The 16,003-nt window shown below is 39.7% G+C and overlaps 1 protein-coding gene across 1 annotated transcript in view; it reads left to right on the top strand.

Annotated features, from left to right (window-relative positions):
* Window positions 1-14,969, top strand: part of CBX8 (chromobox 8) — a 43,537-nt gene extending 28,568 nt beyond the window's left edge. Inside the window, exons 2-5 of the mRNA XM_069752436.1 lie at window positions 1,642-1,685; window positions 4,300-4,365; window positions 4,460-4,526; window positions 12,428-14,969. Coding sequence (XP_069608537.1) covers window positions 1,642-1,685; window positions 4,300-4,365; window positions 4,460-4,526; window positions 12,428-13,252 — 1,002 coding nt within the window. The 3' untranslated portion in view covers window positions 13,253-14,969. The remainder of the gene's footprint in view (window positions 1-1,641; window positions 1,686-4,299; window positions 4,366-4,459; window positions 4,527-12,427) is intronic.
* The last annotated feature ends 1,034 nt before the right edge of the window (window positions 14,970-16,003 follow it).

The following is a 16,003-nucleotide window of genomic DNA, read 5'->3' as shown; positions in this document are numbered from 1 at the left end:
CCTGTGGTCGGCGCTCACAGCACACCTCCATTTCTGCTACATAGCAGCGATCAGCAGATCGCTGCTATGTAGCAGAGCCGATCGCGTTGTGCCTGCTTCTAGCCTCCCATGGAGGCTATTGAAGCATGGCAAAAGTAAAAAAAAAAAGTTGAAAAAAATGTTAAAAAAATAAAAAAAAATATAAAAGTTTAAATCACCCCCCTTTCGCCCCAATCAAAATAAATCAATAAAAAAAATATAAAATCTACGCATATTTAGTATCGCCGCGCTCAGAATCGCCCGATCTATCAACTAAAAAAAAGCATTAACCTGATCGCTAAACAGCGTAGTGGGAAAAAAATTCAAAACGCCAGAATTACGTTTTTTTTGGTCGCCGCGACATTGCATTAAAATGCAATAACGGGCAATCAAAATAATGTATCTGCACCGAAATGCTATCATTACAAACGTAATCTCGGCACGCAAAAAATAAGCTCTCAACCGACCCCAGATCACGAAAAATGGAGACGCTACGGGTATCGGAAAATGGCGCAATTTTTTTTTTTTTTTTTAGCAAAGTTTGGAATTTTTTTTCACCACTTAGATAAAACGTAACCTAGTCATGTTAGGTGTCTATGAACTCGTAATGACCTGGAGAATCATAATGGCAGGTCAGTTTTAGCATTTAGTGAACCTAGCAAAAAAGCCAAACAAAAAACAAGTGTGGGATTGCACTTTTTTTTGCAATTTCACCGCACTTGGAATTTTTTTCACGTTTTCTAGTACACGACATGCTAAAACCAATGATGTCGTTCAAAAGTACAACTCGTCCCGCAAAAAATAAGCCCTCACATGGCCAAATTGATGGAAAAATAAAAAAGTTATGGCTCTGGGAAGGAGGGGAGTGAAAAACGAACACGGAAAAACTAAAAATCCCAAGGTCATGAAGGGGTTAAGGAATGTGCTCCTCAGACCATTTGGGGGCATCATAACCTTGGACCAGACCTCAATTAGAGGACAATAAAACTTTCACACTCCTTATCTATGAACTGCTGCATTATTTACTGCCACAGCTGTTTTCTCCCCTTCCCTCATTACTAGTTCTGCTTCACATCACTTGTCATCTTTGCTGCATTCTGTGTCCTGTTGTGTATTATTATGTGACTCTTCAGATTTTCTGTTATTCTGTGCCTGATGAAGGGACCTGAGTAGTCTGAAAAGCTTGCTATTTATTGCCATCTTCTCAGTTAGCCATTAAAAGGTATGAGCCTCTGAGGACTCTCAGATTTTTTTTTTTTTTGGAAGAAGTCTAGACCTTTTTATGATTTGCCACAAGCAAAATTAAAGTCAATAAACATATTGACTTGTATATTTTATTTCAGTTGCTGGGTGTTTCTTCATCAATCCTAGTCTAAATTCTAAAATGAAAAATTACATGGCCAGCTCTCTATGGCTGTTTGCTTGTAAACCGTAATTGCCAAACCTTATCCAGCCTATTTCTAGTATGTTGAAACCTTTCCACCTACAACACGATCATAATATTATAGAATTTACTTAACACTTGGATATTTTTCATACTTTCCAGATTTTTATTTTTTTTCTATATAAAGTGAAATATATATATATATTTTTTTTATTATTATTATTATTTTTGCTCTCTAGGGTCGAATGGAGTATTTGGTGAAGTGGAAAGGCTGGTCTCAAAAGTAAGAGAATAACTTATTTTGATAGTTTGTTGTTCATAATTTATGAGTATAACAAAGAAAGGGTTCACCGTACCTTGTATTACCGTTTCTAACCTTGACAATACTTGTAATTAAGTTTCACACATCCAGGAAACGCTAATCTGTTGCTCTAATGGCAAAACCCTATCTGACTAGCGGGTGTCCTGACCCAACCTAACTGCCTTATGTGAGGTAGCCCAGGTCAGACCACCAAAGGTAGGACAGTTATTGCAATTGGATCACAGTTTGTGTATCATGGATGTGTGAAAAGAATATTTTATATGTGCAGCTCTCATCTCTACAGATAATTGTGGGGGGAGGGACCAGCACACACACCCACTTAACAATAATAGAAGATATATACTGTCTGTAACATTTAAAGGGACTCTGGTCAATCAATGTACAGGTGCTCAGTGCATCATGATGTGACCAAACACCTTCTCACTTAGATGGAAAACAACTATCTCCTCCCTTCCCTGACACTGTGAAGCCAGAACTGTCAATCAAAGAAGAGAGAATGGAGATTAAGGACAAACAAGCAGGTGTGAAGGTGCATTTGAATGAGTGGTCACACCTTTTGTGCATCTGGTGTTGGGACTTTTTCATCACAGAATGAGTGTTCAAACCCGAGTCCCTTTAACTTTGGTAATAATTCTTACCGCCATGGTTATTGGGAGGTATGCAAAAAGTGGAATCACACAGACAACTTGCTTCTGATCCCTGACATGTGCTGCACCTTGATACCAAGATACAAGTTTGATATTCAAAGCCATAAATTGAAAGGGTTGCCCAGACTTGGGAGAATAGTTTGCAGGCACTCTATGAGTGACGAATCGTGACCGCATGCAATGTACATGGTCATGATGCACCAGTATTCCTGGTTCGAGCAGGTAGTCACTTGCATACTTGCGGTCAGATGCCGATTTAGCCTTATCCTATTTCGCTCAAGTCACTTCTATTGAGAGAAGCCAGACATGTCTAGTTCCGGTATCATATGTATGGCCGCTGGGAAGAAGCGCTACGGTAAGCGCTGCTTCCCGGCGGCTGGTGCTGAAGACAGCTCTCATCATTTTCCCCTGCTCTGCTGGTGATCGGCGCGAGCAGAGGAGAATGATGACAGTTATAATAAAGTCCAAACGATGACAGCAGGTGGGTGCTTTTTGGGAATGTTACTCCCATCATCCGACACCTGATGCCGCTAATAACAGTGATGGCAGGAGCGGAGGATGGGGGTATCCCTCAGCCGCCGCCTGCAATCTTACAAAATAAATATATGAAAAACCCGACTTGGGTCCCCCCCTATTTTCTTCAACCAACCAGGCAAAACTCACAGTTGGGGGTGCAACCCTCAGCTGTCAGCTTCACAGCTTCAGCAAGGTTGGTTATCAAGAATAGAGGGGTCCACACGCTGTTTAATTACTTAATTAATAAAAATAAAAAAAACAGTGTGGGTACACCCCCCCCCCCCCTCCATTCTTGAGGCTATTCTCAGGCTGATAAGGGGCCGTAGATATTGCCCCCCAACCTAAAAACAGCAGCCCGCAGCTGCCCAGAAAAGGTGCATCTATTAGATGCGCCTTTTCTGGCGCTTTGCTCAGCTTTTCCCACTTGCCCTGTAGCGATGGCAAGTGGGGTTGATATTTGTGGCGTTGATGTCACCTTTGTAATTTGTCAAGTGACATCAAGCCCACGGCTTAGTAATGGAGAGGTGTCTGTAAGACACCTCTCCATTACTAATCCTATAGTTATATGGTAAATAAAGACACAGCCAGAATAAAATCCTTTATTTGAAAAAATTACACAGACTCCTTTATTAATCTCAATTGAACCATACTTACTGCAATGCCTAATTCCCCGAAGCCCTCGATCTCCTGTAACAAAAATTTAAAATAAAAAAACAATATACCATACCTGTCCGTCGTTCTGTCCCACGTCGAAATCCATGTCTGGGGGCTAAATAGTTTTCAACCTGGACGGTGCCAAGATGCGACCGTCCTGGCTGAAAACCACTGGTGAATGAGCTCCTGAAAGCGCAGCATCATTCACCAGCGGTGACATCATCACTGGCATTTTCCCACGTCCTGAGGTCATTGCAGTTCAGCCCGGTCTCAATGAGGCCACCGCTGCTGGGAGCGCAGCCTCATTCACCAGCTCATTCACCAGTGGTTTTCAGCTGGGACGGTCGCATCTTGGCAGCGACCGGGTTGAAAACGAACTATTTAGCCCCCAGACATAGATTACGCTGTGGAACAGAACAACAGACAGGTATGGTATATTGTTTTTTGTTTTTTTTTTATTCTAGGAGATCGAGGGCTTTGGGGAATTGGGTGAGGTCTTAAGTATGGTTTAATTTAGAATATTAAAGGAGTCCGTGTCCTTTTTTTTTTTCCAAATAAAGGATTTTATTCTGACTGCCTTTATTTAACATATAACTATATGATTAGTAATGGATAGGTGACTTATGGGTTATTATTAATAAGCCGTGGGCTTGATGTCACCTTTGTAATTTGTCAGGTGACATCAACCTGTAGTTTATGCACAAATAACCATAATTTGCACAGTTTTGACTTTTTTTTTCCCTTTGGTCATCTTTCAGGTACAGCACATGGGAACCTGAAGAAAACATCTTGGATGCTAGATTAGTTGCAGCTTTTGAGGACAGGTAAAGGAAAAATATATATATTTTTTTCTATCCTAAATTTGAAAAGTATGCCTAAGGTTGGTAACACAAAGTGGCTATTTATCTCTTTCCACAGAGAGCGAGAGAGAGAATTGTATGGGCCAAAAAAGAGGGGTCCCAAGCCGAAGACTTTCCTTCTTAAGGTAACATTTACATTTATGCTCTGACTGACACTGACTTTAAAGGGCCTCTGTCATCACAGAATGACTGTGCAAGCCAAGTTCGTGCATTCACCATCCAAACTGCTTGTTTTCCTTTTATCTGTGTCCCCCTCGCCTCCTATCTTGATTGGCTGCTTTTGCTTTATAGAGCCAGAGAAGTGCAGAGAAGGTGGATAGGTGCCCTTAAATGTTTTTTTTTTTTTTTCCTCACCAAGGGTGCCCCGAACGCCTGTGCTTTGTTTGAACAGTCATTCTGTGCGACCATGTGGAGCAACAAATGGCGGTTTGTAGAAGGAACGCTAGCGGCCGTCACAATGAGGAGGGAATAAGTGCGCAGGTCCCCGCAGCTCCAGCCGGATACCCCACAACAGGGGAGAAAGACTTGCAACAGGAATAGAATAGCCGGTCTCAGGAGCACAGAAGAACAGACACCAGTTAGGGTAAACCCTAACTGTTGTCTGTGTTCTCCTTCTGTGCTCCTGAGACCGGCTATTCTGTTCCTGTTTCAATTCTGTGCAAACAGACTCGCGTTAAGTTGCATCCAAGTTTAAGCAGCAGAAAATGGGGAAAATAAATGTTTTTTCACAGTAAATTAAACTTTTCTGGTGGTCTAAATGAATTAAATGTCTTTGTCTGGTTGGAAATGCTAGTAGAATTGATGTTATAAATTTCACTTAAACATAATAAAAATCTGCATTCACCAAAATGTGAATTTATATTTTATTTTGCAATTTATTTCTTCTTAGATTTTGCAAAATGGCGGCCTGTGGATTCCATTTTCTAAGTTGTTGGCCATTAAAAAAAACAAACTGTACTTTCCTTACTGCTAACTTCTCCGGATCCTTTCCAAGATCCCTTCTGATCCACGTTACACCTATATACAGTACAGACCAAAAGTTTGGACACACCTTTTCATTTAAAGATTTTTCTGTATTTTCGTGACTATGAAAATTGTACATTCACACTGAAGGCATCGAAATTATGAATTAACACATGTGGAATTATATACTTAACAAAAAAGTGTGAAACAACTGAAAATATGTCTTCTATTTTAGGTTATTCAAAGTAGCCACCTTTTGCTGTGATGACTTCTTTGCACACTCTTGGCATTCTCTTGATGAACTTCAAGAGGTAGTCACCGGGAATGGTCTTCCAACAATCCTTGAAGAAGTTCCCAGAGATGCTTGGCACTTGTTGGTCCTTCTGCCTTCACTTTGCGGTCTAGCTCACCCCAACATCTCAATTGGGTTCAGGTCTGGTGACTGTGGAGGCCAGGTCATCTGGCGTAGCACCCCATCACTCTCCTTCTTGGCCAAATAGCCCTTACACAGCCTGGAGGTGTGTTTGGGGTCATTGTCCTGTTGAAAAATAAATGTTGGTCCAACTAAACGCAAACCGGATGAAATAGCATGCTGCTGCAAGATGCTGTGGTAGCCATTCTGGTTCAGCATGCCTTCAATTTTGAATAAATCCCCAACAGTGTCACCAGCAAAGCACCATCACACCTCCTCCTCCATGCTACACGGTGGGAACCAGGCATGTAGAGTCCATCCGTTTACCTTTTCTGCGTCACACAAAGACACGGTGGTTGGAACCAAAGAGCTCAAATTTGGACTCCTCAGACCAAAGCACAGATTTCCACTGGTCTAATGTCCATTTCTTGTGTTCTTTAGCCCAAACAAGTCTTTTCTACTTGTTGCCTGTCCTTAGCAGTGGTTTCCTAGCAGCTATTTTACCATGAAGGCCTGCTGCACAAAGTCTCCTCTTAACAGTTGTTGTAGAGATGTGTCTGCTGCTAGAACTCTGTGTGGCATTGGCCTGGTCTCTAATCTGAGCAGCTGGTGACTCGGATAAACTTCCTCAGAAGCAGAGGTGACTCTTGGTCTTCCTTTCCTGGGGCGGTCCTCATGTGAGCCAGTTTCTTTGTAGCACTTGATGGTTTTTGCCACTGCACTTGAGGACACTTTCAAAGTTTCCCCAATTTTTCGGACTGACTGACCTTCATTTCTTAAAGTAATGATGGCCACTTATTTTTCTTTACTTAGCTGCTTTTTTTCTTGCCATAATACAAATTCTAACAGTCTATTCAGTAGGACTGTCAGCTGTGTATCCACCAGACTTCTACTCAACACAACTGATTGTCCCAACCCCATTTATAAGGCAAAAAATCCCACTTATTAAACCTGACAGGGCACACCTGTGAAGTGAAAACCATTTCCGGGGACTACCTCTTGAAGCTCATCAAGAGAATGCCAAGAGTGTGCAAAGCAGTCATCGCAGCAAAAGGTGGCTACTTTGAAGAACCTAGAATATAAGACATAATTTCAGTTGTTTCACACTTTTTTGTTAAGTATATAATTCCACATGTGTTAATTCATAGTTTTGATGCCTTCAGTGTGAATGTACATTTTTCATAGTCATGAAAATACAGAAAAAAAATCTTTAAATGAGGTGTGTCCAAAGTTTTGGTCTGTACTGTATATTTTTTATTTAATTTTTTTTTAACTCTTCTTTCCAGCTCTGACTCATTTTTAGTTCTTTATTGACAGCAGGACCCTTGAAATCTGAATTTTATTTTGAGTAAAAATTTGGAATGAACTAAAAAGACTGATATTGTTCATCAATTTGGCGAAAAGAAAATTGAACCAATACTGGCTCTTGCTCCGAGATGGGCAACTATATGAAGTGGGATAAGTGAATTAACAGTAGCAATTGTCTGACTGTGGGTTGTTTTACGATCAATCACTGTAAATAGGTCTGTCCTAATCTTCCAAACATATTCATCAGAATATTGGCCTGCATAATGACTGCCAAGTTTTTTGAGAAAGTTTTCACTTTGGCAGAAACACTCCAAATCCCTCCTCCATATCTTATAAGGTCTCAACCCCTTCACAACTTTGGAATTTTCCATTTCTGCATTTTCATTTTTTTTTGCTCCCCTTCTTCCCAGAGCCATACTACTTTTTTTTTTTTTTTTTTCTTTTTGCACCGAGGTGACGTTTTTCACACCATTATGGGGTAGATACCATGTTTTGATCGCCTGTTATTGCATTTTATTGAGATGTTCACAAAACCTACAAGAAACAAAATGAGCAAAAACCCTGCTGTAGCTAAATAAGTAAAAAGCAAAAGTGCATTTAACCCCTTTCTGACATGTGACGTACTATCCCGTCAAGGTGGGGTGGGCCCGTATGCCCACTGACGGGATAGTACGTCATAGCTCACTGGGGGAGTGCGGCCGGGTGTCAGCTGACTATCACAGCTGACATCCGGCTCTATGTACCAGGAGCGGTCACGGACCGCCCCCGGCACATTAACCGCTGGCACACAGTGTTCTGGGGCATAGGTAAGCATCGCGCAGGGAGGGGGCTCCCTGCAGGCTTACCTGAGACCCTCGGTACAACGCGATGTGCTCGCGTTGTACCGAGCGTCTCCTCCCTGCAGGCCCCGGATCCAAAATGGCCGCGGGGCTGCATCCGGGACCGGCAGGGAGGTGGCTTACCAACGCCATCTCAGAGCAGGCGCCGGGCAGCCTCTGCAGTGCACGTCAGATCGCTGATCTGACACAGTGCACTGCAAAGTGTCAGATCAGCGATCTGACCCTATAACATGATGAACACCCATCCCCCCCCAGGGCAGGGTTAGTGTAAAAAAAAAATATATATATATATATATATATATATATATATATATATATATATATATATATATATATATATATATATATATATATATTCAGATGTGTTAAAAAATAAATATATTGTTCCCATAAATACATTTTCTTTATCTAAATAAAAAGAAAAAAAGATGAAAGTACACATATTTAGTATCGCTGCGTCAGTAGCGACCCGACCTATATAACTGTCTCACTAGTTAACCCCTTCAGTGAAGACCGTAAAAAAAAAAAGGCAAAAAACAACGCTTTATCATACCGCCGAACAAAAACTGGAGTAACACGCGATCAAAGACGGATATAAATAACCATGGTACCGCTGAAAACGTCATCTTGTCCCACAAAAAAACGAGCCACCATACAGCGTCATCAGCGAAAAAATAAAAAAGTTATAGTCCTCCGAATAAAGCGATGCAAAAATAATTTTTTCTATAAAATTGTTTTTATCGTATAAAAGCGCCAAAACATTAAAAAAATTATATAAATGAGGTATTGCTGTAATCGTACTGACCCGAAGAATAAAACTGCTTTATCCATTTTACCAAACGCGGAACGGTATAAACTCACCCCCCCCCCCCCCCCCCAAAAGAAAAAGAAATTCATGAATAGCTAATTATTGGTCATCCTGCCTCACAAAAACCGGGATAACAAGCTATGAAGAAAATTTCACGTGCCCGAAAATGTTACCAATAAAAACTTCAACTCGTCCCGCAAAAAACAAGACCTGACGTGACTGTGTGGACCAAAATATGGAAAAATTATAGCTCTCAAAATGTGGTAACGCAAAAAAATATTTTTTGCAATAAAAAGCGTCTTTTAGTGTGTGACGACTGCCAATCATAAAAATCCGCTAGAAAACCCGCTATAAATAGTAATTCAAACCCCCCTTCATCACCCCCTTAGGGAAAAATTAAAAAAATGTATATATTCCCATTTTCCCGTTAGGGTTTGGATTACATTTACGGTTGGGATTAGGGTTACGGGTGTGTCAGGGTTTGGGGTGTGGTTAGGGGTGTGTTTGGGTTAGGGTTTCAGTTAGAATTGGGGGTTTCCACTGTTTAGGCACATCAAGGGCTCTCCAAACGCAACATGGCGTCCCATCTCAATTCCTGTGAATTTTGCATTGAAAAGTCAAATGGCGCTCCTTCCCTTCCGAGCTCTGCCATGCGCCCAAACAGTGGTTTACTCCCAAATATGGGGTATCAGCATACTCAGGACAAATTGCACAACAACTTTTGGGGTCCATTTTCTTCTCTTACCCTTGGGAAAATAAAAAATTAAAGGCGAAAAATAATTTTTGTGAAAAAATATCATTTTTTTTTTTTTTTTTTTTTTTTATGGCTCTGCATTATAAACTTCTGTGAAGCACTTGGTGGGTCAAAGTGCTCACCACACATCTAGATAAGTTCCTTAGGGGGTCTAGTTTCCAAAATGGTGTCACTTGTGGGTGGTTTCAATGTTTATGCACATCAGGGGCTCTCCAAACGCAACATGGTGTCCCATCTCAATTCCAGCCAATTTTGCTTTGAAAGGTCAAATGGCACTCCTTCCTTTCAGAGCTCTGCCATTCGCCCAAACAGTGGTTTACCCCCACATATGGGGTATCAGCGTACTCAGGACAAATTGCACAACAACTTTTGCGGTCCAATTTCTCCTGTTACCCTTGGTAAAATAAAACAAATTAGAGCTGAAGTAAATTTTTGGTGGAAAAAAAAAGAAAAGTTAAATGTTCATTTTTTTTTTTAAACCTTCCAAAAATTCCTGTGAAACACCTGAAGGGTTAATAAACTTCTTATTTGTGGGTTTGAGCACCTTGAGGGGTGCAGTTTTTAGAATTGCCACACTTAGGTATTTTCTCTCATGTAGACCCCTCAAAATGACTTCAAATGTGATGTGGTCCCTTAAAAAAAAAAAAAATTTAAATGGTGTTGTAAAAATGAGAAATTGCTAGTCAACTTTTAACCCTCATAACTCCCTAACAAAAAAAAATGTTTCCAAAATTGTGCTGATGTAAAGTAGACATGAGGGAAATGTTACTTATTAAGTATTGTGTGACATATATCTGTGGTTTAAGGGCATAAAAATTCCAATTTGGAAAATTGTGAAATTTTTCAACATTTTTGCGAAATTTCTGTTTTTTTCACAAATAAACGCAGGTAATATCAAAGAAATTTTACCACCATCATGAAGTACAATATGTCACGAGAAAACAATGTCAGAATCACCGGGATCCGATGAAGCGTTCCAGAGTTATAACCTCATAAAGGGATAGTGGTCAGAAATGTAAAAATTGGCCCGGTCATTAACGTGCAAACCACCCTTGGGGGTAAAGGGGTTAAATAATTCAGGCTTCTTAGTAATACTGTTTTTGATCAAAAATGGCATAAAAGCCATCTCGCCGTCGTCAAGGAAGCCCTGATCTGGACGGTCCTACACTGTCTAATATTAAAAACCTTACCATGTGTCAGAGTTGATCTCAGTGTGTGAATAAGGGCAGACAAAAAGACCGGGTCCCGACCTGTGGACACCAGTCTGGGGAAGCTTTAAATGAAGTTACCAGCTCAGGAAAGGGAGGCCACGATCCGGCTTGCACAAAATGAAAAAATCCAAAGAAAAAACACAAAAATTGAGCTTGCATTAAGTTTGGTATACATGCAGCGCACAAACGCATGGTCACATTGGATATTGGGACCCGGTCCTCTTGTCGGCCCTTATTCACACACTGAGGTCAACTCTGACACAAGGTAAGGTTTTTAATATAAAACAGCGTTGAGCTGTTCCGATCAGGGTCACCTTGTCGACGGTGGGATGGTTTTGCCATTTTTTTTTATATAAAACAGTATTACTAGAACCCTGAGTTATTTGAATGCACTTCTCCTTTTTACTTATTTAGATACAGCAGGGTTTTTGCTCATTTTGTTTCTTGTAAGTTTTGTGTTCTTTTTGGCCAATGTAAACATGCGTTTATGAGGGGGGAGGGGTTGTAAGGGGGGGTTGTTGTTGGGGAAAATCGAAATTACATGTATTGATGTCAAATGTTTTATTGTTGTTTTATACTTAATAAAAATCTATTTGAGTTAAAAAAAAATGTGTTTATGTGCTGCATGTATACCAACTTAATCCAAGTTTTTTTTTTTTTTTAAATGTTGCAGCAACGAAAAAATGTAATTGTGGCTTTTTTTTTTTTTTTTTTTCTCGTAACACTGTGTACCAATCAGATTAATTCTTCTTTTATATTTTAATTGTTTTTTTCTGAACTTGGCAGTACCAAATATGTGGTGGTGTTGATGTGTGGTATAGTCTTTTCACTTGTTTCAATAGTCTCCTTAGACGAAGCCCTGCTATGTATAGCAAAAATCATCAGCAATGAACGCCAACCAGGGGCTAGCGTTCATATTGGATCAGCGATGACAAGCACGGGGGTCTTCTGCAAACACCCGGTTGTCATGCTGATCCATCAGTGCCCCTTCATTATGTGACTGAGGCGCTAATGGGCAGAGTTTGGGACGTACGTCATAATGTTAAATGCTACTGTCAGCGATTGACAGCGGCGTGTAACATATTAAGGACCACGTTGGATAGCGATTCCATCCATGGCTGTTGGAGGCACTGAACAGCTGATCAAATCGGCTGTCATGTGCTGGAAAAGATGCAGGCTTCGCACTGGAGCCCACATCAAAGGTAGATACACAACCTATGACGTACCATTAGGTCGTGAAGCGGTTAAAAACCACTGAGTTTTCAGGCTGTTAAAATGAGTCTGCGTGCTTGTAGCCACTGAGCAGAAACTCCAAATATTTTTACAAAACTCTTCAAAAAAACTGTGTGCACATGGCCAGTTTTAGCATCGAAAACTCAGCAAAAACCCTTTGCGTGCACATAGCCATTTATTGTCTTCTATAGACAGGCCGAGGAACATTCTACTCGCGCTTAGAATGTCATGTTATTAGAAGCCCATCCTGTTTATGCTTAAATCATCACTCCCAATGAACAAACATTTTATTTGTCCGTCAGGTGATTGCTGGCCTGTGTAGATGTGCCTATCATAGGCCCATCTAAATGGGTCATAATTCGTAGTTGCTCAGTAGAAGTTGACCCTGATGAACTTGTCTTTTTCACATATGACATTTGTACTATGTATTTTTGACGGATATTGTTTATTGTTGATGCTTGATGAACTTGAAATTATCATTGTATTTTAATTTTACAGGCACAGGCGAAAGCAAATGCGAAGACCTATGAATTTCGCAGTGAGTCTGCGCGAGGTTTACGAGTTCCATATCCAGGGCATCCTTCTCCAGACATGCAGTCTAGGTCCAGAGAAGGCTTGAGAAGTATTCCTTCCTCTTCCCAGGAGAGTAGTGAAACTCAAGTTAACCTCTTTACTGAAAGGTTGGGAACTTCAGATATTGGAGAACATTATCCTTTAAAGATTAAAAAGAAAAAAAGTCACCATGCCAAACTCCTTCACAAGGCCAATGTTCAGACCTTGAGAATGCCTCCTGCCAATCACACAAGTCAGACTGAACAAGTAAATAATTCTGCGAAAGCAGATAATTCTAGACCGCTGGAGTATCATTCGACACATGGTGTCATACAGCTTGCAAGGCGTCAAAATTCAGATTTGGGATCTTCAAGTCAGATTGAACACTGTTTCATATCTAAAGAACATGGACTTGTGCACACCACAAAACATGGACTTGGAAAGTCAAGTACCGGCACCTCTTTACATAGGACAAAGAACAAGGGTGACCTCTTCAAAGATGGTGTCATCCCTAGAACTAAGATCAACTCTAAATGTCAGGAAAAGGTGTCTGACTTCTATGGGGAAGCACTGATAAAACGTGGGAGGAAGCCTTCCCTTATTGCCCGTATTCCTGTAGCCAGGATTTTTGGAGAGCCGGAAGAAGAACCATGGCGACCCCGAGTGGACAACTTGGAGAAAGTAGTAGTGACAGATGTGACTTCTAACTTTCTGACTGTTACTATAAAAGAAAGCAACACAGACCAAGGCTTTTTTAAGGATAAACGATAAGTATTTGTATATAGTATGTGAGTTGCTAAATTTCCTGTTCATGTTTTGGTGATTAAAAAATATCTATATATTTTGTTAGTTCTAATATTAAAGTATTCCTTTTTTTTTTTTTCCTCCCCCTTCATTCACCCTGTGCATCCATCCAAAATCTGAGTTGGATATTCTAAATTTCCAGTGCACGCCTGTGTTTTTTTTTTTTTTGTTTTTTTTAAAACTTGTATTTTATTTATTTGTTTTTTTGATTTTACATTGTACAATTACACTCACAGTGTATACACCCTGCCAAGTGGAAGGCAGTACACAGTTTTTGTGCAACCATAAATTGTCCAGTCTAATCAAGCTACTGAAACCATCCATGTTCCAAACTATTATCTAAAAAAAACAAATTGTATTTGCCAGAACTGTGGCGTAAGACACATTGAAATGTTGCATTTTTTTTTTTTGGTTTGACTTTGTGTTTTTATGCCATTTCCAGCCAGCTACCACCAATCTTTAGAAAAGACGGTGGAGTTGCAGCAGAACCGGGCATCACCATTCGTGCCTGACCAAATTTATGATAATTAACTCCACTAAAGTGGCGTAAATTACGGCACATAAATTCTTCTGTAACATTTTCTAGAGGAGGCGCATGGCAGTTGAAGCATCGTTTCCTAAAAGGCATATGTTCTGCAGTAAGATGTACTGAATTCCAGTTTTGATGAATCGGCCCAAAAATCTTCCAGATTTTTAGAGGGGAATTATGTGTATATATATATTTTTTTTTTCTTTTGTTATTCCATGCAACAGAATCTTAGACAGTTAAAATCTCCAAACATCCAATTTAAGGTGTCCATGCATGTTCTGTTTACAGTTGTCTCTTTTGACTCCCCCATACACATGAGCGTTGTATATTGTGAATGGAGTGGGGAGAAAGCCGCTGCAAGCGTCCCAAAAACGTGGTTTTTGTTTTGAGAGCAAAGTGGGATCTGGCCCTAAAGTCAAAAGTGCATGATCCTTCTATCCTCTGTCATCTGTTAGTCAGGAGGCCTTGTTATTTGTGGCCTGTCCCACCGATTCGACTTGCCGCTCACACACACTCGATTATTTTCAATAGTTATGAACAGAATTCTTTCTTGAAATATAAGGAATAATAAAAAAAAATTATATTTTGGATATCAAGGTCCCTTGGGAGAGGATGCATTATAACTTATTAGTGGAGCTAAATAATTTCTTTATTTTTATGGTACCCAATCCCATTGATGTAGCCATCCAAATGAAAAGCTCCTTTTTCTGTTTTTCTCTTTTCCTTTTGCACTTTAAAATTATAAAGTTTTGTGATGTTCCTTTTCTGTGACCCAGTAGAGTTCCTACAGCCGATGCTTTCCTTATGCAAATGGTGATGTCACTTATTCTCCTATAAAACAGTCATGTACAGAATGTTCGCAAAAATCCCTGTGTAATTCTTGACTTGGTCATTTTTTTTTTTCTATTAGTGTTTTACACCTGTATAAATGTAACCATATAGATATTATACATATAGAAGCTAATTATTAAATCATTATTACACTTATTGACTGCAATGATGTGCAATGGGCAATTTTAATACTAGCTGTGAAATCGGGTATCTAGAAAAAAAAACATTAACTTTTAAAAGAAATACAGAGAATGTCTTTTTACACTACACCGTTATTGTTTTTATATTTGTACAGTTGCTTATTAAAAGGAAACTAAACATTCAGTCTATTCTATCTTCATCTGTTGCATGGTAGTAGCCATTTTGGGCTAGGAAGTGGCAGACTATAATGTCGAAAAGGATCGCCTTTAAAGTCCAGAGAAGTTTCTAAAGTGGTTGTCCAACCTATTCCAAAAGTTCCAAGTTGTAGTGATGACGACTTAATAATCATAGGCTTTAACTTTATGTAAAGGTATAAGGTGCTCCAGATGTGTCTCTGATGATACCTGTGATGGATCCAAGTGGCTGGAGTATGTGGGTATGCTTAATGTAAGTTTGGTTTTAAGAAATCCTTGATGGTAGTAAATGTTGTTACTATGCCAGACGTTCCCGTTTAAGATTTGTGTGCATCTCTGTGCTGGTCCAGCTGTGAGTGAAGACATCCCCTTTTTAAAGATTATGGCACACACCATCCTAGAAGTTTTCCTCTGCTGCAAATTATGATGTGTTAGCATGAAAAACACATGTAGTAAAATATGTGCATTTTGTGAAAAACCTGTGTAGAAAAAAAAACGCAACAAAACCACAATGTGCGCACAGATCCTTAATGTTAGGAGTTGGTGGGTATTCTGCCCAGCCGTTCAAATGCCATGTACATTGTAAGACAGAATATATTTTTATTAGATTATGATATTGTTGGCTTTTTTAAATTCCTAAAACATTTTTATTTGTACAATGTATATATCAGGTAAAAGAAGTCACCAATTTTCAAAGTAAATATATTTTTGAAAGTTCTGTCGACATGACATTTTCACCAGACGTCGGTAACTAACAACCATCCAATCCACACAAAGAAATCAAACAATAGATGTCCATAAATTAGGTTGTGTAAGGCCATGTTCACACATTCAGTACTTATCAGCATTCGTGAGCCAAAATTGGGAGTGGAATAATCAGAAGAAAAGTACAATGGAAACACGTCACCACTTCTGCATTTTTAACCCACTCTTAATTTGAGCTTAAAAGTGCGGGTGTTAAATACTGAACATGTGAATGTGGCTTAATAATGAGAGATGACAAAGGGGGAAAAAGTATTGAAC

Source organism: Ranitomeya imitator, chromosome 2, assembly GCF_032444005.1.
Source record: "Ranitomeya imitator isolate aRanImi1 chromosome 2, aRanImi1.pri, whole genome shotgun sequence".
NCBI lineage: Eukaryota > Metazoa > Chordata > Amphibia > Anura > Dendrobatidae > Ranitomeya > Ranitomeya imitator.
This window is presented reverse-complemented; position numbering and strand designations above follow the sequence as displayed.